At 47.5% G+C, this 26,556-nt stretch overlaps 7 protein-coding genes across 7 annotated transcripts; 5 read left to right on the top strand and 2 right to left on the bottom strand.

Moving 5' to 3' along the window:
* Positions 1–746: 746 nt before the first annotated feature.
* Positions 747–3,200, top strand: BDV27DRAFT_57229 (MFS transporter). Its single transcript, XM_032076977.1, has 4 exons — positions 747–921; positions 1,019–1,384; positions 1,448–1,504; positions 1,574–3,200. The coding sequence occupies exons 1-4, from the start codon at positions 849–851 to the stop codon at positions 2,689–2,691; spliced, it is 1,614 nt and encodes a 537-aa protein (XP_031931023.1). The 5' UTR covers positions 747–848; the 3' UTR covers positions 2,692–3,200.
* Positions 3,201–3,896: 696 nt separating this feature from the next.
* Positions 3,897–6,532, top strand: BDV27DRAFT_122972 (uncharacterized protein). Its single transcript, XM_032065763.1, has one exon. It carries the CDS (start codon positions 4,008–4,010, stop codon positions 6,267–6,269), a length of 2,262 nt encoding a protein of 753 aa, XP_031931022.1. The 5' UTR covers positions 3,897–4,007; the 3' UTR covers positions 6,270–6,532.
* Positions 6,533–10,751: 4,219 nt separating this feature from the next.
* Positions 10,752–14,137, top strand: farB1 (putative C6 transcription factor (Ctf1B)). The gene is made up of 3 exons (XM_032065762.1): positions 10,752–11,334; positions 11,424–11,608; positions 11,695–14,137. Exons 1-3 carry the CDS (start codon positions 11,090–11,092, stop codon positions 13,881–13,883), a joined length of 2,619 nt encoding a protein of 872 aa, XP_031931021.1. The 5' UTR covers positions 10,752–11,089; the 3' UTR covers positions 13,884–14,137.
* A 1,284-nt stretch (positions 14,138–15,421) lies between these two features.
* BDV27DRAFT_57179 (S10 family peptidase) lies at positions 15,422–18,110 on the top strand. The gene is made up of 10 exons (XM_032076976.1): positions 15,422–15,908; positions 15,967–16,071; positions 16,133–16,249; positions 16,300–16,423; positions 16,496–16,511; positions 16,564–16,680; positions 16,744–16,794; positions 16,853–17,006; positions 17,079–17,137; positions 17,228–18,110. The coding sequence occupies exons 1-10, from the start codon at positions 15,560–15,562 to the stop codon at positions 17,801–17,803; spliced, it is 1,668 nt and encodes a 555-aa protein (XP_031931020.1). The 5' UTR covers positions 15,422–15,559; the 3' UTR covers positions 17,804–18,110.
* Positions 18,111–18,126: 16 nt separating this feature from the next.
* BDV27DRAFT_57101 (unc-93 family MFS transporter) lies at positions 18,127–20,588 on the bottom strand. Its single transcript, XM_032076975.1, has 4 exons — positions 19,546–20,588; positions 18,862–19,469; positions 18,669–18,764; positions 18,127–18,598 (listed from the first exon to the last, which is right to left on the bottom strand). The coding sequence occupies exons 1-4, from the start codon at positions 20,131–20,133 to the stop codon at positions 18,367–18,369; spliced, it is 1,524 nt and encodes a 507-aa protein (XP_031931019.1). The 5' UTR covers positions 20,134–20,588; the 3' UTR covers positions 18,127–18,366.
* Positions 20,589–22,514: 1,926 nt separating this feature from the next.
* BDV27DRAFT_122961 (N-acetylglucosamine-6-phosphate deacetylase) lies at positions 22,515–24,708 on the top strand. Its single transcript, XM_032065761.1, has 2 exons — positions 22,515–23,364; positions 23,468–24,708. Exons 1-2 carry the CDS (start codon positions 22,993–22,995, stop codon positions 24,386–24,388), a joined length of 1,293 nt encoding a protein of 430 aa, XP_031931018.1. The 5' UTR covers positions 22,515–22,992; the 3' UTR covers positions 24,389–24,708.
* A 440-nt stretch (positions 24,709–25,148) lies between these two features.
* BDV27DRAFT_122960 (GMC family oxidoreductase) lies at positions 25,149–26,531 on the bottom strand (the record flags this gene model as incomplete). The annotated part of the gene is made up of 1 exon (XM_032065760.1): positions 25,149–26,531. A coding segment is annotated over one exon (1,383 nt), but the record flags the coding sequence as incomplete, so codon positions are not given.
* Positions 26,532–26,556: the final 25 nt, after the last annotated feature.

The raw sequence follows: 26,556 nt of genomic DNA, 5'->3' as shown, positions 1-26,556 counted from the left end.
GAAAAATTTGCCATGCTATACTCGGTGTACCGCAGACAGGGCCCAAGGAGGTAGGGAGAAAAATGTTACCTAAACAGGGCCAGTGTCCGCCACCGATCCTTTCATGTTACATACGGAGTACACCGTAATCCGTACCAGTATATGGTACGCATCTACTTAGAAATGCAGCAATATTCTTTACCTACCTAAAAATTGCAGACACTTGAATAACTCTTCCATCTGGGTATCATGTCCCAATTCGGCTACTTCGCTTAACGGTATCCGGTACGTAGTTGGATGTGCTTTCCCTGTCAACGGTGAACTGAAATTTAAGAAGAATAAGTCCGACTCAGCTCAAACTTTAATCTCCATAGTTCAAATCTTTGACCCGGATCCATGATCATGTGCAGCTCGCTATTCCATATTCAGGGCTAGTGTACTGTCATTGGGCTGGATCGCCAATCAAGATAACCCTTAAGCCGGTAATTCCATGAATTGCTTCCGCTGTTTTACATGACAGTACCCTGGAACCTCCTGCAAGCCTGACCTTTTCCTCTCCCTTTTATAGGTGCTCTACTATTTCTCTTCCCTGCCTCCCGTCTCTTCCTCACACTGTGCACACTCTCCGACTGTGATACGCCATACTTCCACCACCTTATCATAATAACTTTTTGTCTCTATATTCCTATCCCCCCGGGTCTCGGGCGCTTGCCAAGTCGGGATTGAAATACAGGAAAAAGAGACGAAGAAAAGCACTGTATCATCATCTACGCAGAGTTCACAGGAGGTTAGAAAAAGGATAGTCTCGGTAGGAGACCTGTCGTTTTGTGGAGGGCTAGCCGTAAGAGTCTTGGACGTTTCCAAAGATAATGGTATTGACACAACAGAGAAGACAACCTGCCTCGGACGACCAGTTCCCAACCACTCAGCTATTCCTTTTAGGTACGTTGAACGGTTCAAATCCCTTATCTCTCTATTTCGTTTGTGACCTTTGACGTTTTTCTCTTACTTGCAAGTACTGATACTTGTTTGACTATAGCAATATGTCGTGTTGCGGAGCCTATTGCCTTGACTTCCATCTTCCCATACTCATGGGTGATGGTCAAGGACTTCAATGTGGCTAATGGATCCGATGCGTCCTTCTTTGCTGGCATACTTGTCTCGGCCTTTTCACTGGCCGAAGCGCTCACCGGTATGTTTTGGGGAAGCCTCTCAGATCGTGTCGGTCGCAAACCTGTCCTACTGTCCGGTTGCCTCGGAACCATGGCATCCCTTCTTATTGTCGGCTTCGCGTCGAACTTTTGGGTAGCTCTCTTTGGTCGGGCCCTCGGAGGCGTCTTGAACGGAAATATCGGTGTCATCCAGACAATGGTCGGCGAACTAGTCAAAAGACCTGAGCATGAACGTATGATTTCTCCTACCTCATTGCTTCTGTGGCTGGAACCTTGGCTGACGGTAAACTGTGTAGCTCGAGCTTATGCTGTGATGCCATTTGTTTGGTCAATTGGCACAATTATTGGGCCAGGTATGTATTAAGGGGCACTAGTCGACCAAAAAATATAGCAGAAGATGTTAACCATGTATACCATGGCAGCTATTGGAGGGTTACTTGCAAAGCCTGCTGAAGGCTTCCCTTCTTTGTTTAATCGTGATGGCCTCTTTGGCAGCTTCCCTTATCTCCTACCAAACCTTGTTTGTTCTGTCTTACTCTTTCTCAGCATTATCTTCAGTTGGCTCTTCCTGGAAGAGACTCATCCCGATATGCAGCCTGGGAATGTTATCGAAAATCTCGACAACAGATCCGCAGAACGCCCTCTTCTAGCGACTTCTGGGGCGACTGCCAATGCAGGAGCGGATCTACGAGCCGAATCATACGGCACTTTCAATCAGGTTCACCTATATGATGAGGAGGATTGGTTGGTGCGGGCAGATGGTTCAAGGCCCGAGAAAATCTCACAAAGACAAACCATCTTCACGAAACGAGTCATGATGCTCATCGTTGCGTTGGCGATCTTCACTTATCACTCCATGACTTATGACCACTTACTGCCTATTTTTCTCCAGGACAAGAATTCTCGAGACATCCATACTGTTGGAAACTCGATATTGAACTTCCCCGGCGGTGTTGGTCTTTCAACCAGAACAGTCGGCCTAATTATGTCTACCGACGGCGTCATCGCACTATTCATTCAAAGTGTCATTTTTCCTGCATTGGCACATTATTTGGGAGTGTGGAGACTTTTCGTGATTGTGACCATTCTTCATCCGGTGGCTTATTTCATGGTTCCATTCCTTATTTTTCTCCCTCACGGTCTGTTGTTCTTCGGCATTTACGGATGCTTAGTCGTTCGCAATATCCTTGCAATCATTGACTACCCCGTTTTGTTGATCCTTATTAAGCAAGCTAGCCCTTCCGACTCGGTCTTGGGAAAGATCAATGGCCTTGCTGCTTCCGCCGGAGCTGCTTCTCGCACCATCGCCCCACCCATGGCCGGTTATTTGTACAGCACCGGTGCGGAACTTAATTGTACTGCGCTTGCATGGTGGGGAAGCACTCTAGCCGCAATCGTCGGTGCCATGCAGCTGTGGTTCATGGAGCGAAAGAAACACTCGTCGGCTACAATCCAGCCAGCCGCCCCCTGCCACTACTTGCCAAATGAGACCCACCCTCGGAGAGACGCCGTTCATATTATAGTTACAGGCGCTGATTAGGCATTCCGGATGCCTAATGATGCAGGGGATGAGCAGACGGTACTGCAGACAACGACTGGATCATCATACAGCTGAGGAGTGGTACTCACCGAGAATGCCTCAACCAATTGACTGGATCATTGCAATGGGCAGTGAAAAAGTACATATACCTTCTCTTTTTTAAAAAAAGATTGTCTCTCCCCTAGACTTGTGGTTACAGTTGAAGGGCAAAAAGTTCTGCACGTTGGATTTTTGCATGGTGTTTGGGTGTTTTATGTATAGCGTATGAGTCTGAATAATAAATATCATTTTCCATAACGTCCGTTCGTCTATAAGCCCGTATGGTTCGAGAGCTAAACCATAAACACCAGTAGCCTCCTTCGACCTAGATTATGCCCCCTTTCAAAAGCATAACACCACAATATATAAGCTGATGGGAGCATTTTGGAAGTTAGGCGATTGCCGACCTACATCCAATTCACGCGGGTGTCTGATCTAATGTGTAGCATGAATGAAAGTCTCTGTAAGTGATAAGAGATGCGTAGCTGTGAGCGTCACAAAAGGAAAACTAATCCCTAACTAGCTCCTGTTTACATCTATCGTTAGCTTTATATAGATGGGACTCCCTCTGAGCCCATTACAGAATCACATACATAACATGTCAATAAAATCCCGGAGGGCTTGACGATGATGCGATGCTTGCCCCAGTTTCAACCAGGCAACTCCAAGATTAACCTACAACTGGTCCAGTGGATCGAGAAAATAGTCAGGTAGTTGATTAAAGTAGGCTGGCTAGCAGCCATTCTACCTGATAAGGGCGCCATAACAGTACGGAGTAGCGCAGGTGGGGAGATGGAGTACAGTGAGCAGGTTAGCCTCATAGATAAAGAGATAACGCAGATCGACACTGTTCTGCCTCAGTCAGTTGTCACGAACATACACAGTTGTGGAATCCTCCTACAAGGTGCAGGGAGACTACCGGTGTTAGAGTGGTGGGGAGGCCCACGAAAAAGATAACCCCATCGTAGATATTGCCAGGTCAAGATAAAACCTCATTTTCATAGGTGTTACACTAAGGCGGTGAGGATTTTGTAAAATTTCACCGCCCTATAGAAAATCATACTATACCTATATAGGAATAGCTTTGTTTACAAACATCCTGGCAACAGGCGAAAATAATAAACTCCGGGTTGGACTTGCTCTCGTTCTCAATGTTGTGTCATATGGGCCTCTCACGCTTTGCACATATACTGCTCTTGCATATCGCGCTGTAACCTGCTCTGGCTCTCAGAACAGTTACTCTACCTGTTATTACACTTCTTCATTACCCCTTTGCCATGCCCACACCTCTCTCTCCCTTAACATCCTCGCGCCAGAATTCACAGCCAGTTTCCCCAGGAATTTGCAGTCTGGTTGCGCAGGAGGATGTCGTTGATAATATGGTCGCGCCGAAAGATAGACTAGAAAATGGCTTTTTGAGCCCGAGAAAAATGGTTGACAATCTGAGCGCAGATACTGAAAGGCGTCAGAGTTATACTGCTACGCAAGAACCGACCGAGCAGGATATAGGTTATGATTACACCGATCCCATACTACCACCTAGCTCACCATTTCAGTATGACGCTAGGGATGATACAGTCGACTTGCAAATGCTCCGGGGCCAACAATTGTCGGCGACCCCCAGGAAACGGTCCTACGAACATGTACCTGAGGATGATGCGTTGGACGATAGATACAGAAAAGGCACTACCCGAAGAGATATGCCCAATATCAGTGTCTACACTGACGAAGACGTCAGCATCAATAATGAACAAGGCAGCAGAGAAAGTGCTGGACAAGATATTGGAAACAGTCTAATGGAAGAAAACCACAACGAAGGAATGAGCACAGTGATTCACGAGAACAACAACAATGATGCTTCCAATGGAAAGGAGGGTACGAGCTTACACGAAGGAGATGATGATATAATTGACGATACAAACGATTCCATGGATGAAACTTGTCTCAGCACGTTTTCCGCTGTGACCAATGTGGACATGACATCCTTCGCACATCTGCGGGGCGACTCTCCGTTCAAGGCCGGACAACCTCCTAAGCTACACGGTGATCTGGACGGAAAAGGTGAACAAGGGACTCCTACCACTGCTAGAAAATCCCCCAGAATAAGCGGCTTGGTTGATTTCGGCTCACCCACACCTAGAAAGAGAGATGCAAGGGTTAGCATAAATACAAGCGAGACTCCAAACTTGCTTGACTTGTCAGACCAGCCCAGCTTCTTCCCGCGCAAACGCTACAGCATGCAAAATGAGCGATACTCGCCGTCACGGCGTTCGCCATTAAGGACTGTCCGGGAACCAAGCAGGTCTCCCGCCAAAGTCTCATTACTCGACTTTGATCTCCCTGCTGCTCCGACACCTCGATCCATCCCGTCAGTGACACCACGGGAACTAGAGTCCCTGAAGTCCGGTTTTCTTTCGGAGATCTCTTCTCTCAAAGCTACGCTCAGTGGCAAAGAGGCGGAAGTCGCTAGTCTGAAGCAGGCTGTTGCAGACGCCGAACGGCGTGTTGGAGAGACATCAGAGGAGGTTCGAAATGAAGTTGCCCGGAGAGAGACACTAGAAATTGAACAAGCTGAGTGGCAGAGAAGAGGCCAGGAGGTGGAAGATGTCTTACAATCTGTCAAGACTGAAATGATGGAAAGTGAACGAGAGAGAGAGCAATTAATGAGACGAGCCGAGGAAATGGAGAAGAGCAAGGAGCAGTTAGAAAGTAGGGTGGTTGAACTAGAGACACAATTAAGCTCGGCTCGCAAACCAGCGTCGAACGATAAGGATGCCTCTGGAAGTACACAATACGGCAAGACTGCTGAGGAAACGGCGAAGGAAGTTCAAGATGCTGTTGAGAAAGTTGCTCGTGAGCTTCACACGCTGTATAAGAGCAAGCATGAGACCAAGGTAGCTGCCTTGAAGAAAAGCTATGAGGCACGTTGGGATAAACGATTGCGAGAAGCTGAGAACAAATTAAAAGCCGCTTATGAAGACAATAAGCGACTCAAGGTTGAGCGGGACGCAGCTCTTCCGGAAGTCTCTCAGCCTGATCTCAGCATGATTGAGCGGGAAAAGGACGAGCATGAAGCAGAGAAACGTGTCCTAGAGGCTCAAATCAAGGGCTTACAGCAGGAGTTGGGTGCACTCAAAGATGACAGTGAACGATTGCACCATGAGCTGAAAATCGAACGGGCTGAAAAAGGCGAGCTTGTCGCCGCTGTGGATGAGTGGTTAGCAATCCAGCAGAATCAGCCATCGACACAGGATAGCCCCCAAGACCCAAGACCACAGGCGGATAATTCGCCCGAGCCAACGCCAGTTGAGGTTGCGCCGGAGGACTTCAGACAGAGCATTAGCCGCAGTAGTTCAAGCAGCATACGCCCCCCGAGCACGGGGTCTAGCAACGGCGAAAAGAAGATACCAAGGATTCCAGCACCGGGAAGCCGACAGGCCCGCGGGAATAGTGGAGGAAAGTCTGGCATTGCTGTCTTCACCCCAGGTCGCAGTGGTATCATGGGTTCGATAGAGCGAATGGGTCGCGGTGGTGTGTGAGAATTGGGAGTTGTTGGTAGAAGTCTATCTACTTCTGTCTTGTTGTTCTTCCTTTCTGTATATTTTTTCTTTCATGGTTCTTCTCTGGACTTTACTCTGATGACGATCATGTCTCTTTATTCCCCACGGGCGGTGCACTGTTTCAACTGGTTCTCTATTTGGTGAATATATGCTTATTGTTCTTTTCGATATTGTTGCGATGGGTTTAACAACCTATTGGTGAATGAAATCAATTCTTGATATGTTACTTAGCCACGAGCAACAATGGGGCACCTTGATTTATATGATCCTCAGTAAGTTGTCGCTCTTATTTGTTCAGGCTATGCAGGTATTACTACATGGAGATGGCCATCTCTTTAAGCTGAATTATTTTCGTATACAGTATAACATGCCAGGCTAGAACGAGCACGAATTAGCGTTATTGGTCGAACAGTTAAACATGTCGGTACCTAGGTTAGATGCCCTCCCCGCTCCAAAATGTATATATATATATATATAAATAAACACCATCGTAGAACCAACGCCATCCATGACCCTATGTATAAACAGCGATCAAATATCGAAAACACATAGCCAACCTCTAACCAGCCCAACGGCCTCGAGGTCCGTAGTTGGACCGGCACCCCTCCCAGACGAGGGAATTACATATTTACCACCAAGTTGGAGCATTTGATTGAATACGTATCCTATTCGCCTAAATGTAGTACGGGACTAGGTCTTCCCTCTCCTTGTTTGGGCATTTATGACACAGCCCCCTCTTCTACCGCATACCCCGCGATCTCAACGAAGGCCATAATGTCTGTGGATGACTTCATACGTAACAACTCATCCTTAGAGGTTACTGCTAGGTAAGGGCAAGGAAGGTCGGGTTACCGCGAACGTGGGGTGACAGCTACGTCGGACCGCCTCGCCCAGCCTCGGGAAGATGTCCGACTTGCTAGTGGGCTACAAAATGTTGGAATGAGGGATTAAAAGGAGCAGCGCAGGGACGTGCGCTAAGAATTAAGTTTGATTGTCGACTTGCTTGCTCTGACTCAGTCAGAACATATTGGTGTCTTGAGCAATGTTCAATGTTCTCTCATCTGTCTCGCTCGGTTCGTTGTTTATCGCTCTCTTAGAATTTTGGGGAGGAGCATGAAGCAGCGAATGAAGTAGCTGGATGGACATGGCAGCAATTGGAATGAGGGAATTTGATGGTTGGGGTTTAGCGATCGTAGTTCAAGTTATTGTTGCCTATGGTCCAGACGTTATTCGTTACGTACATACTGTCTTCGAGTCTTGGCGCGGCCTGGGGAATCATCGTGATCTTGGTTCTTGGATTCCCCCAGCTTGCCCCAGGTCAAAGAAAATTTTAGTCACTTTACGGGGCCGAGCCTGGGGAGCCTGGGGTAGCTGGAGAATTTTAGACCAGTGCCACCTTTCTAGAATCTAGCGACTTCGGCGCGGGAAGCGAAATCTCTTGGTATTCCTTGGAGAAGGGGATAGAACCTGAATGAGCGGCGCACAATATCATTAAAGTGATAATATTAATACTACGACACTTTCGGAGAGGCTCCATTATTCCGAACGCTGTTCAGGTCATTGGAGAGACTATTCCCGAACAGTCGGGAGCCCGCGTTTCCACGTTCGCCTGGGACAATCGGGCCACAGTCATTGGTGCTTTCTCGTGCAAGAGATGGATAAGCCCACCTAGTCCCACTTTGGTATCCGCTGGGGTAGTATCGATTGGTCCTGGTGCCAGAAAAAAAAAAAAAAAAAACCCTCATTAAAGAACCCCCGCGAATACTGTGGACTTATGTATCACCTCCGAATTATGGAGCCTGGCTCGTGACACTCGGAAATTATTATTGTGATCATTTTTTGTCCTCGTTTCAGTTGCAAACTAAGAAAGTTGACCTTACACCTGCCATTGATAATGATTCATGCCCAAAAACAAGTTGTATGGTATCGGCAAACAACAATTCGTTCTTGGCTCTCTGACTGACGGCATTTGATGCATCCCCCAGCACTAGGTAGTAGGTATGTATGTACTCCGTACATACAGCATAGCGCGTTGCATAGGCCACTTGATCAGCTTCCCAAAGTATGTGATGACGACACCGTGCGCCCCCTTCTCTTGCTCTTTGACATCCAGACCATCAAAGATTCCTCCGAGTATCGCTGATAATGACTAATCTTACTTTCACCCTGAACTTAAAATCATTGGCACTAGTTCCTGTGCATGTCACCTGCTCGGTTTCTGAACTGCTGGCGTCGAAGGTCCCTGGTATGTGATTGGGTCTCCGAATCAACGCTTCTTTCACTGTTGTTGAATACCGACGGAAAGGGGCCAAGTTTTCCCTCCGAGTCCCTGGGATTATTCCGCTCGTCGGCACAACGGTTGACGTCGGCTACGCACCATTTACCAGAACAATCAAGTCTCACGTGGAGCTGGTGAGGCTTGTTTTTAGCCTTAGAGGATTAAACGAAGTCGGATTTCATTCGATGTTCCAAAGTCACTATTATCCACATCCCTGGAGTTATTTGGGGAAGAAAGAATATTCGAATAAATAGATAGAAATGAGAGAAATACTGAAAAATGAACAAATAAATTCTTCTGAGACAAGACATTCTTTGAATAGTTACTATAGCAAATCTACAGTATACTCCATAGAATTCTTCCTGACTGTGATATGCAACTTGACGTCTAGAACTTGAGCTGCCACCCCTTTTAGCGGCCCACTTCCTGATGTCCATTTGCGCCTTTTATTATATTTATTTATTATTTATTTATTTAATAAAAAAGCAAATAGGTACATAGAGCCCTATGATCCATGTAAGCCAGCGCGTGGGGCTATCCCTCAGGAGTGGCTCCCACACAAATATTCCTGTAACGAGCTGGAAATGTTTTTCACGTTGGGATCTGGATCGCGCTGCTGTTCCATAACTGGCAAGGGTGGACCGTTAACCATAGGATGTACGTAGTACTACGTACTGCTACCGGGTTTGGCCTCCTCTCAAAAGCCAAGTACGATAGTTGTTACTAAGTAGACTCGTAAGACTCACAGGGACCGTGAGCACTATGCTAAAGCACATCAAATAGAAAGAGAAATCCTATGATCTTCATGGACCATTCTCCTGATACTAGATGGTACCGGTCCACTTTCACAGCAAATTAATTTGGTTATCCATACCTAGTGGATTTTCTTGCGGGATATCTAGTCGATGATCATCCCCATTTATCATCAATGCCTGTCCAGACGCCAAGGTTCCTTCCCTAGGGTCCAGTTTTTATGAAAAGACAAAAAATAATGTGAATAAACATGTGAGTTGCACATTCTTAAAGCCTATTATGATAGGGGGGGATCCTGATCATCCCCAATTGACCAGAGATTGTCCCAGTCCGGGTCAACCTTTTGTTTGATGGAATAATCATCGCGGACCTCGGCCCGTGGAAGCATACATCTTTCGACCGGTCTGCAAATCATCCTGTCGTTCAATCAATCCGTGATCCAAGCCACTATGCTGGTCAAGGATATCTCAATCCCATATACCCTGCCATTCAAGGCAAAGACGAGGTGAGGAAATACTAGTAACAAGCAAATTTCCTTATCAAGTAAGATGCTCCTGCAGAGTGGACAGAGAACTTTAAGAGACGGGAACCAACTGGAGTCCAGATGCTACTATTATTGTTTAGAAGACCAGTTAAAGCAGAGAAAAAAATATATATATTATTCAAAAATATTTTCGAGATGCTCGGAATTTTTTCCGGGCACAAAACATCTCTCCTCAAATGACGCACCTGTCCTTCAAGGTATCAAAGTTGGCCACTGCAGGGGGACAGAGTTAGGGCAAATCAGCGTCCCGGTTGGTTATGAACCAATGTTGCGAGAGCAGAGGATCCAGGTTTTAGTAACGTGACCGGGCCGAGGGACGCTATTCGGGTCTCGTTGGCGCCGCTGCAAGTCGTAGGCAAGTGGGGAGTCCTCACTTCGCAGAAGAGACCGTACTCCGTAGGTATCCGTATTATTCTCAGGCTCCTAGAATTAGGAAAGCCATCGGGAGTGGAAACGGCTGCGAGGAGTGGAGCAGAATTCGGACCGTCATTGGGTGGGTTTGTGGAGAGGGTACAGTAAGCAGTCGCCGACCACTGGCTCAAAGCGCGCGCTCTTCAGTAGTAGTAACTATGGAATCTCTTCCGTTTCCACCCACCCCGCCGAACTTAGGCCGCCCTAATCCCATTAGTTCAAGCGTGAGGTAAATACCTATCCACAATTGGGGCTAGCGTCATTTCGGTGGAAAATGGATGGATGACCGATTAGTATTGAAACCCTCTGGATTCATGGATGGAGTCCGTTGGTCAAGGTCTGGGGGAGGCAACACAGTCACAGTGTGGATCTGGGGGCATTCATCGCCAACCCCAACGCCAGCGCCTCCTGACCGATTTGTTGGTGGACATGTTGCATATTGGTTCACTACTTAAACATTCCTTTCCCCATCCCCAAGTCTCGCCTCTTCTTTTCGTCCCCTTGGACGAAAAAGGTTTGAATGTGGTACCCCAGTTACCAAACTTATATATAAATAAAATTTTATAAAAAAAAAAAAAAGAAATTTAAAACGAAAGGTCCTCTCCACTCTTGACTCTTTTGATTTGATTTTAACAGTTTTGGAATTGTGTTCTCTTTCTTCTTTCTCACTATCCTTTTTTCCTCTTCTTACCATATCGGTCCTTCTCTTATAGCATTACTCTATATGAGCTTAAACTCCGCCGCGGCTCCTTTAACACGATAAGTTAACCGGTTGATGGATCTTTGGCGTCAACTGAAATCGCACACTTCACAATGACTAATCTCACTGCCTCGCCATCATCGAGTAACATGGCCGAGAACGAGGCCAAGGGGAAGCGAAAGGCTTCGACGGCGGGCCTCCCTGCCAATGCCCGGCCCGTAAAACGGAGGGCATCGAAGGCATGCTGTTGCTGCCGCGCTCGGAAAGTTCGTTGTGACGTGGTTGAAAATGGGTCTCCTTGTACGAATTGTCGCCTGGATCAAGTAGACTGCATTGTCACCGAGAGCAAGAGGAGAAAGTTCGTCCATGCCGAAAACATGACCCGTTTGCCTCACTCGTCGCAGAATCGCGGGCTAACATCGAGTGCGCTACTTTGCCACTTTCCAGGAAATCACGTGTTGAGGTTGACAACCCCAACCATCAGCTCTCTCAATCGCCCGCGGAGGCCCCCGAAGACGGAAGTCTTCTGCGGAGACTCAGTGAGTGCCACGGGCTCTCGGATGTTGCCCCTGCATCTCCTTCTCAGCGTTCCGTAGACCTGGACCAGGGGCAACATATGCCACATCTTCTCTGTTCGTATTTGCCTACACCCCTGAGGAACGAGACTCGTTTGAGTGTAACGTATGCACGTTTGTACTGATATAATCGACGTATATAGATCAGAGCCAAGTCAGCAGAATTGGTGCTGGTGCTGAACGATATCGAAGAAGAATGGCACCCAATCCTGCAGTGCCTGCCACCATGCCTCTACACCACGTCACCTCGCAGATCCAGCAACTATTGGATCCTTCTTTTGCCAACGCCAGGTCTGGAGGCATCATCCTGCCCGATTATATTCGAGGATTACCACCTCGCTTGCAGAAGGAGGACATCGATTATCTGGCAATGAAAGGAGCCTTGACGGTGCCTGATGTGGGACTGCGGAATGAACTGCTCAAAGCCTACATACATTATGTCCACACGTACATGCCCCTCCTAGATCTGGAGGAATTCCTGCAGACTATCGTGCAAAATGACGGAATTCGCCGTATGAGTCTCCTTCTATTTCAGGCCGTGATGTTTGCCGGTACTGCCTTCGTTGACCTGAAGCACCTTCAAGCCGCCGGATACTCAAGCCGGAAGGCAGCCCGGAAATCATTCTTCCAACGCGCCAGGCTTTTGTACGACTTCGACTATGAGGTGGATCGGATCTCGCTTGTACAGTCCCTGTTGTTGATGACTTACTGGTATGAAACTCCAGATGACCAGAAGGACACCTGGCATTGGATGGGTGTCAGCTTGTCTCTAGCACATACCATCGGTTTGCATCGTGACCCAGGTAATTCTCGGATGGATGTTCGACGCCAGCGAATGTGGAAGCGCATATGGTGGAGCACCTACACTCGTGATCGCCTAATTGCCTTGGGAATGAGGCGTCCCATGCGCGTAAAGGATGACGATTGTGATGTGCCCATGTTAACCCTAGACGACTTCGAATTCCATCCCTTTTCACCAGAGATTGTCAGTATGGTGGGCAACTCGGAGATTCTCCAAAACGTGAGCCACCAGAAAGAGCTCGCGCTCATGTTCATTGAGAAGGCGAAGCTTTGTCTCTGCGTGAGCCACGTCCTTTCGGCACAATATTCCGTGCTCAGCCATAAGTTTGGTGGTACAATGGAAACGACTATGATGTTGGTTCCGAAGAAGTCGGCGGCAGAGACATTTGAGGTTCGACGATGCGACCAGGAGCTGGAAGATTGGCTGGCCCATCTTCCATCGGAGATTCAATACGCTCCAATGGCTCCAGCGAAGCTAACCGAGGCACAAGAAGTCCTGCATTCCCATCGGGCTCTCTTAAAGATGGTTTACTTGACAACGTCAAGCGCGTTACACCGTCCTCAAGTTCTTCCTGCCATGCCATTTCCCTCCACGGACGCAGAGTTACAGGACATCTCTCGGAATAAGGTTCGATTTGCTGCGGTCGAGATCACAAACATTGCTCAAGACCTGCACGCCTTAGATTTAACTCGTTATTTCCCTACGACCGGTGTGACCGTGCTCCTGCCTGCCGTTATCATTCATCTTCTTGACATCAAGTCCAGTGACCCTAATGTCCGGATGGTTAGCCTTCAACGGTTTTACCAATGCATGCGCATTCTCCAGCGCTTGCGGGAGATCTACGCATCGGCCGACTTCGCCACGTCATTTTTGGAGGCCGCGATCCGCAAGGCCGGCATTCAGCTCACAGTGGCACCGCAAGACGTACAGGCACGAAACAATAGCACATTTGATTCCGTTCGATTGAATACATTGACGCCGCCCCCGGATTCTCTTGCACAGAAGATTCCCGACTTGACATACCCCAAGACCAGCGGCACCCGACTAGCTGGTGAAACTGTGGAGGCCTCTGGATTCGCGTCTACGCCGCCACCGTCAGACGGAAGTGAAAATGGCAGTACCAACAACATTAACCCACACTACCACCAGGACGCTTTTGCAATACCTAATCTAGACTCCGACCTAAGCATTAGCGAACTTATGGACTTAGCAAATGATGCGGAGGTGACTCAGAACGACTTCGATGCCTTGATCAACTTTGATGACACCGGTGCGGAACTGTTTGCTGCCGATGATGGTCTTAACATCAATGGTAACCCGAAAGGCCAGGGGTATGGTTTCAATATCGGCACCATGGACAATGTGCCGGACTTGTTCGGAACTGAGAACAAAGGAGTTGGGTTGGCCGGGTTAGGCGATGGGCAACTCCATGAAGATCGCACCTCAACAACGCTGGGCGCCAACGAGGCATCACGGGCCGAGCTTAATGGCATTGCTGATCTCGAAGCCGAGCTTGGATTGAATCTATGATTATAACAAGCCATGTGTTACGATACTTTTTCTTTTTCTTTTCTCATTCTATTTCCCTTTGTCCGGGTGGTTACGCGTGTATTTACGGGGTTGGGTATGACTTGATCTTATAAAAAGCAAGGGCATGTAAAGGACGGCGCATCATGTGTAACGGCACTCTAGGATGTGATTTATGTCGGTTTCGCCTCCCCGTGAGAACAACTGTGTTTATATTGTATAGAAATTATCTCGAAAAGTACATAATGAGGAATATGACAGACCGATATATGAATCTTTCTTTTCTTAGTTGTTTGTTCGCGCGTGCTTTCCATGACGTGCCGATTCCCTCTGCTGCACTTTCGACTCAGTCGGACCGAAAGCAGAAGCGCAGCATTCCGATCAAGCCGACCGACCCGCGGGCCACCTCCTCCAGCACTACCTGAAGTATCGCTGTCTGGAGCTTTTATCACATGCATCCGGCATCTCTTTATGGGTCTCAAAGTATGCCATGGGAGTCTCGGCTTCGGTATAGGATCGACAGAGTTCTGGGACTCATGTTTCTGTCGATCTAAATTTGATCATTTCCCCAGTAGTAGTAGTAGTAGTAGTCGATAAGTGGAGTCATCGAGTGAAACCAAAATGGATTGTTACAATCTATAAAAGTTCAACTGGTGGGCACTACTTCAATGTTCTTTCTACCTACCTATCAATCATTGGTTCAACTTTGTTTTGGGAATGTATTGTCGCTACATCGTCAATCAGGAGACTTGCCGTATGGATGGACTTTGGTATGTAGGACGACGGAAGTGTGTAAGAACCAATTGAGGGGTAATGCTTGTCCAGATTGAATGATTCGAATATTTCCATTATACATTAACCCTCTTCTGGCAGGTCATTACTTTAGGACCTAATCTAGTGAACCTTAGTTCGTCTTGGGTACTACTACAGTCAGGTATGTATGTACATATATGTACATAACTGTACGTTCTGACTTCTGCAAGTTGTCTCTCTTGCCTGGTTTCCCCAATGCCGGGCGCCCTGGCACACAGTTCCCCGCTGCTAATGAACTGGCTCCTGACTCCTCAGACTTGCAACCCCCCACTCCGATGATTGCGGGGTTTAAGAGATACGTAGCCCAGCCCAGGTCAATTGATTCATCTTGCCGATCCTCTCTATTCTGGGAAGCTCCGGTTTGATCCTGCGATAAGCGATGAGAAGGCCACCCGACGGATATAGCAGGTAGATAGCAGGATTCCTTGACGCTGCCTAGAGAAAATAAGCCGTGCAAGGTGACACCGCACGCGGCCGATTATGGAGTGATCTGCAAAGCTAATCTTGCTCAGACTATTCCGTGGATTCCATTCATGCCAAACAAGTCATGCCCTTATGCCCGAAATACTACCAGGATAAGTTACTAGTCGGTATCGCAATCCAATGTCTGTATTCAAGGCCCCCTAATGGCTGCATACAGACTGCCCCCTCCCACCATGTGGGCCATATCTCAATGCCAGATGTCTGTTACGCCGACGTATAAAAGTCAGAGGGTATTCCTCTGAGCGCTGACCTACCCAGTAACCGAAGACGTTGCGAGTGGCTCATATCCAGGTTGCTGGTCGCTGGATAGCATCTCTCCTTGCATACGTTTAGAACATAGACCAAACGAGGAACCGGGAGTGGACTGCTGAACCTTAGTAAACATGCGTGGCTACGAATTTCTCTCGGTACTACCCTTAGTTGCAGCCAGCTGGGCGCTTCCAGGAAGTGCCCCGGGGTCTGTCGATAGACGACAGCTACCCAAGAACCCCACCGGGGTCAAGACCATTACAACCGCAAACAATGTCACCATCCGGTATAAGGAACCCGGTGCAGAGGGTGTCTGCGAAACTACCCCGGGTGTCAAATCCTACTCGGGATATGTCGACACTTCTCCCGAGTCCCATACCTTCTTCTGGTTCTTCGAAGCTAGAAATAACCCCGAGACTGCACCTATCACATTGTGGTTGAACGGTGGCCCTGGGAGTGATTCATTGATCGGGCTTTTCGAAGGTTTGCTCGACGCTCGTTACAGTCTGCTTCTTTCAGATCGCTGTTAACCTTTGGTTAGAACTGGGCCCTTGCCATGTCAATTCGACTTTTGATGATTACATCAACCCTCACTCGTGGAACGAGGTCTCCAATTTACTATTCCTGTCCCAGCCGTTGGGAGTTGGTATGGATTGCAGCGCCCTCCCCTACTGCAGTCTTCCTATATTGATGATGTTTGCCCTTAGGGTTTTCTTATAGTGATACGGTTGATGGGTCCATTAACCCTGTCACTGGGGTCGTCGAAAATTCGAGCTTCGCAGGAGTTCAGGGCCGCTACCCAACTATTGATGCCACTTTGATTGGTACTGGTTCCTTCCGGTCCACATGTTTCCATTTACTGATACGACAGCAGATACTACCAATCTTGCCGCAGAGGCCGCTTGGGAGATCCTTCAAGGATTCCTTAGTGGACTGCCGAACTTGGACTCTAGGGTGCAGTCTAAGGACTTCAGTCTATGGACGGAGAGCTACGGAGGGTAGGTAGTTTTCTTGTGCAAATCTCTATATGGCTGTGATGGTTGCGCTGATAGGTTTCCTTTGGTTCAAAGGCACTATGGTCCGGCAGTGAGTTCTACCAGGGCGACGTGTCAAAAAAATGCAAAACTAACGAACGTAGTTCTTCAATTATTTCTATGAGCAAAATGAGAGAATCGCCAATGGTAGTATTGATGGTGTTCAGCTTAATTTCAACTCTCTGGGAATTATCAACGGCATCATCGACGAGGCGATCCAGGTATACCTTCAGAACAGCCGATAGAACATCGTCCATAGCAAAGCTGCTAACCTATGCCTGCAGGTCCCTTACTACCCTGAGTTCGCCGTGAACAACACATATGGTATTAAAGCTGTGAGTTTCTCCTTATGCCCATGTGATTATACCCACGCATACTCATCACCATGACAAGGTCAATGAGACTGTCTACAACTATATGAAGTTTGCCAACCAAATGCCAAATGGTTGCCAGGAGATGATTTCCACTTGCAAACAAACCAACCGCACCGCATTAGCTGACTACGCCCTCTGCGCTGAAGCGACCAACATGTGCAGGGACAATGTTGGTACGTTTTTTCCCCTCCCTGAAACACAAGGTATATGATTCAAATTGGTGCAAACGTTAACACGAGAACTAGAGGGGCCATACTACGCTTTTAGTGGTCGTGGTGTGTATGATATTCGGCATCCATACGATGTAAGTAGAGCTTTGATTTCTATTTACACACCGCATGCAATGCGATGCAGGGTTCATCGTTGACGGGTAAAACTCCTCATATGGTATTAGGACCCGACCCCGCCAAGTTTTTACAACAAATTTCTAGCAAAGGACTCTGTCATGGACGCCATCGGCGTCAACATCAACTACACCCAGTCCAACAATGACGTCTACTACGCCTTCCAGCAAACTGGCGACTTTGTCTGGCCCAACTTCATCGAGGACCTCGAGGAGATCCTCGCTCTCCCCGTGCGTGTCTCCCTCATCTATGGCGACGCCGACTATATCTGCAACTGGTTCGGCGGCCAGGCCGTGTCCCTCGCCGCAAACTACTCTCACGCCGCCCAGTTCCGAAGCGCAGGGTACACGCCCCTGAAAGTCAACGGTATCGAGTATGGGGAAACTCGCGAGTATGGTAATTTTTCCTTCACTCGCGTCTTTGAGGCAGGCCATGAAGTTCCGTACTACCAGCCCATTGCCTCACTGCAATTGTTTAACCGGACTATCTTTGGTTGGGATATCGCTCAGGGCCAGAACAAGATCTGGCCCAGCTACAAGACGAATGGAACGACCACGGCTACACATACCCAGTCATCTGTGCCGCTGCCTACGGCTACCGACATGTCCAGTGCTGGTGTCATATGAGTACACTATTGCTTAGTATATGACGAGACGGTTGAAACAATATGACGTCACGATACCTGATGATAAATGTAAGGATGTAATTTTCACATTGGTGCACATGTACATATACATGGACCGGAGTTTGTCATAGTAACAACACTATCATTCTTTTGCCACTTCGAGACGTGCCATGGGAACCAGTGGTATGGCTCTGTTAACCGGAGCCATCCCTACTTTCTCGGTTTACGTCAGACAGTCTTATATTGTCACATGACGAGGCTCACATGACGTTCCGTGTTTACTAAGGTCCTACCGACCCCCCTTTTTAGTTAGAAGACAAGCAATGAAGATCATATTACATATATTAAACCATTCATGACTACTGGGCATAATTAAATACATGATTGAAGATTAATTCAATGGTACACCAAAAACTGTGAGTCTGAGTGTACCTCGGGGTAAAGGGTCAAAGAGAAGCTTTCGAGTGAGGCCGCCCAACATGTCATCATGGATATCAACTGTTAGCCTTAGTGTAAAGGAGCGATACATTCAAATAAGCAGCAAAGGATCAACAATAGGCAAAATTAAGCAACAGACGTCCGCTTCTCCTCCCTCTTTCCAGAAGTCTGTTCTTCCATAGGGATGTTACCCATGACGTCATTTGTTGTTTCGTCGGAGAATTTGAGATCATCTTCGATATCTACATGGTCCTTGATCTTGAAGAAGATGATGGGGGATGCAATCAGAAGACTTCCGAGAAGAAGACCCCAACAAGAGGCAAGCTCGGTCATAAAAGGAGCCTTATCAAGGTCCAGGCTGTGGAAGGGAGACGTCAGTAAGGAATTGAAGCATTCGATTGGGTAGACACAATTATATGATGACTTACGCCCACATTCCCGCTGCGCCAGCGGACTGAATTCCCTTGTAGAAACCAGCAAAGTTTGCCAATTTGCGCGCGTTGTTGGTAAGTGATCCCATAAACCTGTAATACAAAGATTAATCGTCAATCCCCAACTCTCATACTTCAAAGGGGGCAGGTGGTGCGCGGACGACGAGGTAAAGAAAGGCGGTGAACTAACCAATAAGCGCAGGTTTGGAAGGCAGCGTCGTAGAAACCATAAAACATATAAAGGAACATAGGACCAACATAGCCACTATCCGACCAGTCCTTATCAAGCGGCGCGTCGGCACGAGTATACTGCTTCTGGAATGCATAACCGCCACCCCAAACGCCCAATGTGAGAAGGAAGAGTAGGGCGAAGTTGATCTTTGCGCGCATTGACCGAGAAAAGAACTTCATGTCCAGAGTAAAGCCGAATATGAAGGCGCCGACCATTTGCATGAGCCAATAGAGGCAGCTGTTGAGAGACCTAGTGCGGACATTGAAATAGGCGCCATTGACGCTATTGAAATGGTAACCGTAAAACCAATTGCTCGACAAAAACAAAGGGAACATTAGGACAATGTAATAGTCACTGCGCAGGGTTTCAAGAAGGCCTTTGAATTCTGATTTCCAGGAGGGGTTCTTCATGACGATGACACGTGAATGGTCCGAGCGCATAATGTACTTTGAATCCGATAAACCCCATGCGAGAACGAAACCAACTGCCATAAGGACCATGAAAGCTATGTATGTACCGTCATTGACCCGCCCAGCGGTAGAGTGCAGATTCTGGCCCAGAGGTACCTGTGCGTACGAATGGCATCATTAGTGTCTGTTCTCCTACTAAATATGAGTAGGATATGGGAGCAAAAGAACCTACCAGACTGCCAATCACGCCACCGAGGTTGAAGATCACCCAGAAGATGGAGATATATTTGCCCTTTTCGTGTTCACGTGGGTAGCTCATCATGACGGCTCCCTGGGCACACCACAGCAGCCCAGCACACACACCAAGCAGCGCGCCAGAAAAGACCAGGAAGCCGGCATTAGAGTTATGGTTATATGAGAGAAGTGATGCCACATAGAGGAAGTATCCAAATCCGCCAAGCGAGAGAGTCAGACGGAGGCCAATACGATTGGCAATGGAGCCAGCGAAGAAGCCTACCACGGCAAATGTGCTGTATAGCGCAGTGTTGGCCTTGTTAACATCGGTTGCATCGACTTGGCCACCACCCCCAAGACCACTCACGGCATTGAACATGCCAGGGCAAAGGAAACAAACAAAGGAGACCAGAACGAGCTGGGTCATCGGGTGCGCAAACCAGGGTAGTGTTAAAGGGCCAATCTTCCAGGGCTTGTACATCCATGGTTTCCCCGTGACAGAGTCCTGACCAGCCTCGGGGTCCGAAGAGGCGGCAGCAAACTCCTTCTCCGCAGGATTATCATCGCCAACCGTTGAGTTACCCATTGCTTTGGAGGATGCAAGAAGGGAATCTCTAAAGGCTGTGATAAGAGGCTGCGTAAGAGCTCGTTAGGAGAGGAGGAGTTCACTTCAAAGCGGTCAGTACCTGGAAGTGGAATGTTCAAGCTCAGTCTAATGCACAATAGTGGATCAAAGAAAAAGAGAGACAAAAATGGAGGGTTTGGTGGTGGTCAAGCCTGAAGAGAGAGAGAGAGAGGGCAAGGGTTGAGGAAGAATGTAGGAGAAGGAAAAAGGGGGCAAACAAGTGGAGCAAGGTAAACAAAACGAGAGAGGGAGGGACACACACATCAGAATAAAATATATATATATATATATATATAAATTGGGGGAAAAAAAAGGCGAAAGGGAAGTTACCGGAAGCAAGTGAATGGAATAAAAGGGTATCAGTGTGTAGGCAAGAAAAAGAGGAAAAAGTTTGGTCGGGTGGTTTTCCTTTTTCGAAATATAAGTATTATACAAAGAATTTGCAAGAACTCAAGTAGCACAGATTGACACCACAACACAAGCGCAGACAAACAATGGAGGGAAGGAATGTTCAATGTTTGTTGTGATGTTGGGGATCTCAATCTGGGGTAATGAAGAAGAGGGAAAAAGCGAAACAAATATGGGATATTAATAGCAGAATCAGATCAACCCCATATGTTTTAGGCGGAGTATCTTGAGTTCGAGGCTTCAAAGTCGCATCCAGCCGGTGCTTGTGAACTTCAAATGATGTGTAGTTGTGGAGTGTAGTGTAGTGTAGATAACCCGCGGATACCACCATAGATGACAACAATACTACATCTACGATTCGATAGTGGGGAGGAGAGACAAAGCCATAACTCTCGAAGAAAAGCGTAGATAAGACGTACCTTGATCTAATGTTGCGTTGACCCGGTATCAGTGTTTTTGCACGATGTCAGACAAGACTGATAACGTCGTGGAAATTTCCTTTCCACGAGTGTTGCAGTCTGAGGATAAGGAGGGAAAAGCGAAGGAAAACGTAAAGAATAGACCCTATAGAAGGAAGGGTACAGCGGAGAATCAGCCCAGGAACTGCGTAGGAATCGTCAACCACAGTTCTGATCTCTTGCTCACACACTCTCCACGATTCCAGTGGAAATTGCGGAGAAGCTGCAGCGAATGAACAGATTGCCGATCGGGAAATAAGAGTCCCCAATTCGCGAAACAATTTGGTAAATAACCAAAGAAGAAACCAACCCTAAAACCAAGACAAGGTCGAAATGGAAGTGGAAATGATTGAGTAACAGGAAAGAAGAGGTTTTGAAAAATGAAAGAAATTTCAAGACCAAGAAGAATGACAATTTTAGGGTAATAACTGTCTCAGTCACTGAGTCGCGTGTTCATTCAATTATTTTTTTTAGTACTGCTTAGTCTCATGGATAGCTTTTATTTATTTTTTTTTTCTCTCTGTATTCGGTGCTCTCTATGATAAAGAGAATGAATTCATATACATAGACAAGTGGTGAGTGATAAAGAAATCGAAGGAGAAAGAAGACATCCTGGGTGTAAATAGAATATCTTCATTAGTTTTTGTAAATCTTTTTTCTTTTTTCCTCTTTTTTCAAAATTTATTTTCTTCTTTTTCCTCATGATAGTAGCAGTCGCTTGCAAGACGTGATCCACGAGGTGTGGCTGGTTATCTCCAGACTTATCCATTGTCCAACCAGAATCGTTCTATGGGAACGCAACGAAAAGCCGAAGGAGACGGTAACATCGACTGTTTGCAACCTTCACTTCGATGCCGAATGCGGGGAGGCGAATTGAGTTACCACTGGTACAGTACTCCGTACTCCGTTGTAGCGTAGTATTGGTGGGGCTTGATGAAACCGTACAGTTAGTAAGTACTGCATGTACATCCTCTGGATTTCTTCTTCCAAGGCCTTCCCTAAAAAAGTAAAGAAAAGAAACCAGCAATCCATTTGTATCATGAACGTATCATTATTGAGCAGATACAAACGAAAAAATAGCCAGTACAATGCTTGAATAAGCTCATCTACCTAGCGCCTTCTTGCAGAGAAATCCCTACTAAGTACATGCGCGGTCTTCAATACTTGTATGTACATACTACTAATTTTTCGACTTTCAATGTATAGACCTGTAATATATACTGTAGATGGATACGGCTCCTGTCTGCAATGGCCTACAGACACTCCTCTGTATGGTAATTAATTATATAGACGCGTTCGGTATGAAGGCAGTATGTATTGGTATCCTGAGCGGTACTGGTATGTAACGAATTGCTAGTATGTACTGATATGCTAATGACTAATCCGCTGCCATACTACAGACCTAACCACTCTGGAGGTTGTATGCACTACAAGGACATTGCAATTAATGAATCACATTCAATTTTTTTTTTTTTTTTTTAAAAAAAGGAGTACCTCATGATACATCACAATGGGAGGATCCTATGGAACCGAGTCCCTAATATCATGCCCCATCAGGCCATAGACGTCACATCCTCTCTCGTTCCTGTCGATGTCACATTCTCACTCAGTGGGACTTTTTTCCCCATGGGAGGCAACGTCAAGACACAATAAACGCCTCAGAGCCATTCGATGCCGATCTCCTTCACACGTTTTCTGAGGAACTTGCCCCGTTCCATTTGCGTGTGCCTGTCGGCCGTGATGGATGTTACTATCTATCCATGATGTAGCCTTTCACATTCTGTCTTTGATTGGAAAGGTCTTCATTTACTCCTTATCTATATGCATAATTTCCCCCTCCTTTCTTCGGTCCTCCTCGTATTCTTCTGTATGGTCTATTGTTTCCTTGTCAGCGACTGCCAAGACATTTCTTTCTATCTGCATCATCGTCACCAACGAACGGTAACCGCTCACCATGCCTGGCAAAACAGCTACCCCGCCACGCATAACAAAATTTACCAACTGCCGGATTGTTCGTGGTAATCAACTCGTTGAACAAGATGTCTGGATTGACTCTTTATCTGGAAAGATTCTTCGCGACCAGGAGGCCTTCTATGAATTGCACATGTCTCCTGACGAGGTCATTGACCTTGGTGGTCGAATCCTCGCTCCAGGACTTATTGACGTGCAGTTAAACGGCGCTCAAGGCTTTGACTTTTCTGTTCCCAAAGCTTCAAAAGAGGAATATGATGAAGGGTTGCGTATGGTCAATAAGGGCCTCGCCAAAACCGGTGTGACATCATATCTCCCGACTGTTGTTAGTTCAACGCCAGAGGTTTATTGGAAAGTATGTCCGAACTTTTTTAACGTTGCTGGCCTCTTGTTGCCCTTCGATAGTGGATATATGTAAATACCAAAATCAAGACTAAAACTTCTAACATATTTTCTAGGTCCTCCCATCGTTAGGTCCCCCTGGAGCCAAGCATCGCGCAGAAGATGGTGCAGAGTCACTGGGTGCCCATGTAGAGGGTCCATTTATTAGCCCCGGCCGCAATGGCATCCACAAAACTGATGTTTTGCGTGCCGCAAAGAGTTTTGATGATGTTGTTGACTGCTATGGTAAGGAAAACATGATCGGACCGTCAAAAACTGTAAGGATGATCACGGCTGCCCCCGAAGTGGGCAGCATGGTCAACAATATTCCAAACTTGACCGCCCAAGATATCATCTATTCAATTGGACATTCAGATGCAACATATGAGCAAGCTATGAACGCCACCAAACAAGGCGCGACCATGATTACCCATCTTTTCAACGCCATGCGGCCCTTCTACCATCGCAACCCTGGCGTGTTCGGCCTTCTGGGTCAAAATGAGCACCGCCGACCTTTCTATGGTGTCATCGCCGATGGCATCCATCTCCATCCCACCTCAATTCGCATTGCGTATAATGCCCATCCAAACGGTCTCATTCTTGTGACTGATGCTATGAAGCTGTGCGGTCTCCCGGATGGTGTCTACGATTGGACCAACGGAGAGCGCATTGTCAAAACCGGAGCTCGGTTGACGCTTGAGGGCTCCGATAAGATTGCAGGCAGCTCTGCCACCCTCATTGAATGTGTGAACAACTTTCGCCGATGGTCGGGTGCGTCGACTGCGGAGGCCCTGAATGCTGTTACTACCACACCCGCGCGTCTCTTGGGACTTGAAGGTGTCAAGGGAACATTGGACTGTGACGCAGATGCAGATTTGGTCGTCCTAACTGACGCACCGGATCCTTATTCTGGGCCAACCTTGACAATCGATCAAGTCTGGAAGCGCGGTGTCAAGATTTATGATGCTGAGAAAGAAGCTACCAACAGTGAGGTTTGACACGTTCAGAGTCCTATACGCATGCTATGCTATGCTAGTTTGTGGTCATGCTATCCATTTTAATTGCCTGTTAGATTACCATACTTATCATATTCTTCTTCTTTAGTTGCTTCCTATTATCGAGTGTCTCTTAGTTTTGAGGGGTATCGAGCAGCGTGATCTGTGTTTTTCCTGGTGTCGTTCATCACTATCATTTATACCTTGTAGCCGTTATTTTTGTACTCTGGAGAGCAATTTACGATAGAACTAAAGACTATAGAAGGCTTCATACAAACTAAACGAAAAAATACTAAAATTGGAGAAAAACCGTTACCAGTGATAACCACTTTATCCTGTGCTGTGCTTTCTACTTCGACATGCTCTTTCTACCAATAGATCGATTATGTGGACGGACACCAGGTCTGAAATCTTTATATATTTTCTCTAGAGTTCGATGGCGCTACCCGCGCTAAAAATGTGATCGCTCAAAATCATAGGAACAAGTACAGGAATACAAGATATGGGATAGGGAATACAATAGCCCTATCCATTTAAACACATCTCAACATGCCAACAGTGCAATATGTGGCTATTGCAGAATCTCACCCCTTCCTTTTTGCCTCTTTTATCTTCCCAATTTGATGTTGTGGACATAATCATGAATCGTGCGACATCTGAGTACTTCTAATGCCGCTTACATACCCTCCCGCCCCCCTCCTCCTCTTACATAGTCGCCTTCGCAGAGCAGCGAGGTTCACGAGTAAAGGACGAAAGCAAGCGTTTACAGACGAGGCTGCTCGCGCTTCCATCCAGCTTCTTCAGCAATCAACTCTGCAGCACGCTCTCCGATAGCCAGTACGGTCAACATTGGGTTGATGCTGGGCATCTCAGGGAAGACACCGGCGTCAGCAATACGGACATTCTTCAGGCCACGGACCTTCAACTGAGGGTCAACGACTGCCAGAGGATCACGATAAACATCACCCATCTTTGTGGTTCCAGCGGGGTGGTAGACAGTGTGAGCCACACGGCGACCATATTCGGACAGCTCCTCATCGGTCTGGATCTTGGGACCGGGGGCAACTTCACGCTTGATCCAATCTTTAAAGGGAGCCTGCTGGGCAATCTCACGTGCCGCCTTAAGACCGGCGACGATGGTGGCAGCATCATAACCCTCAGGGTCGGTGAAGTAACGGAAATCCAAAGCTGGCTTCACGTTGGGGTCAGCTGAGGTCAGGTAGATACGGCCACGGGAGCGGGGGCGAGGGATGTTGGGAGTCATGCAGAAAGCATTAACAGGAGCATCGTATCCGAGGCGACTGGTGTTGAGATCGAAGGGGATTTGGTAGCAGTGCATCATAACGTCGGCGCTACGGCCATCAGAACCAGCGGCGTTAGAAAGTTCGCGACGCAGGAAGATGCCAGCATCGGAGTCCATAGTGGTCTGGTTGGGAGGCACAGGGCGGTTGAGCTCCCACATAATGATACTCTCCGGGTGGTCCAGGAGATTTTCACCGACACCGGGGATGTCCTTAACCACCTCAATTCCCAAGGAGCTCAGCTGATTCTGAGGACCCAATCCAGAGAGCAGCATTAGGCGAGGAGTATCTACAGCACCGGCACACAAGATGGTCTCCTTCTTGGCCCGCAGGGTGTGCTTGGCGCCCGACTGTAAGGTCAAATTGACACCGGTAACAGCGTCCCCTTCAACGTTCACGCGGGATACCCAGGCGTTGGTTAAAATAGTCAGGTTAGGACGCTTCTCCTCACCACGCAGGACGGGATGGATATAAGCGACGCTGGCGCTGCTGCGGCGGCCGTCGTCCGGGTTATAAGAAACGTTGAAGAATCCAACACCCTCAGTAAGCTTACCATTCAGACGGATCTCCTTGTTGAAGTCAGGAATAATGGGGATGTTCATGGCAGTGGAGCAAGCCTCAACCCAGTCCTTGCAGAGCTGGTTGCGGTGACGAGCGTGAACCGGCTGAATGGTATTGCGGAGGTTGTCCAACACGCGGGTAAAGGTCTCAAAGGACCAGCCCTTGCAACCTTGCTGTTCCCACCTCTGGCAATCATACTCGAAAGGACGGAAAGAGATCAGGGTATTGTGGCTGGAGCAGCCGCCCAGGACTTTAGCGCGCGAATGACGGATATGGCTGTTGCCTGTGAATCAAAAAAAAAAAAAAAGT

This window comes from Aspergillus caelatus (assembly GCF_009193585.1).
Source record: "Aspergillus caelatus strain CBS 763.97 unplaced genomic scaffold BDV27scaffold_28, whole genome shotgun sequence".
NCBI classification, from domain to species: Eukaryota; Fungi; Ascomycota; class Eurotiomycetes; order Eurotiales; family Aspergillaceae; genus Aspergillus; species Aspergillus caelatus.
Note: the sequence above shows the minus strand (reverse complement) of the source record. Positions and strands in the feature narration are given on the sequence as shown.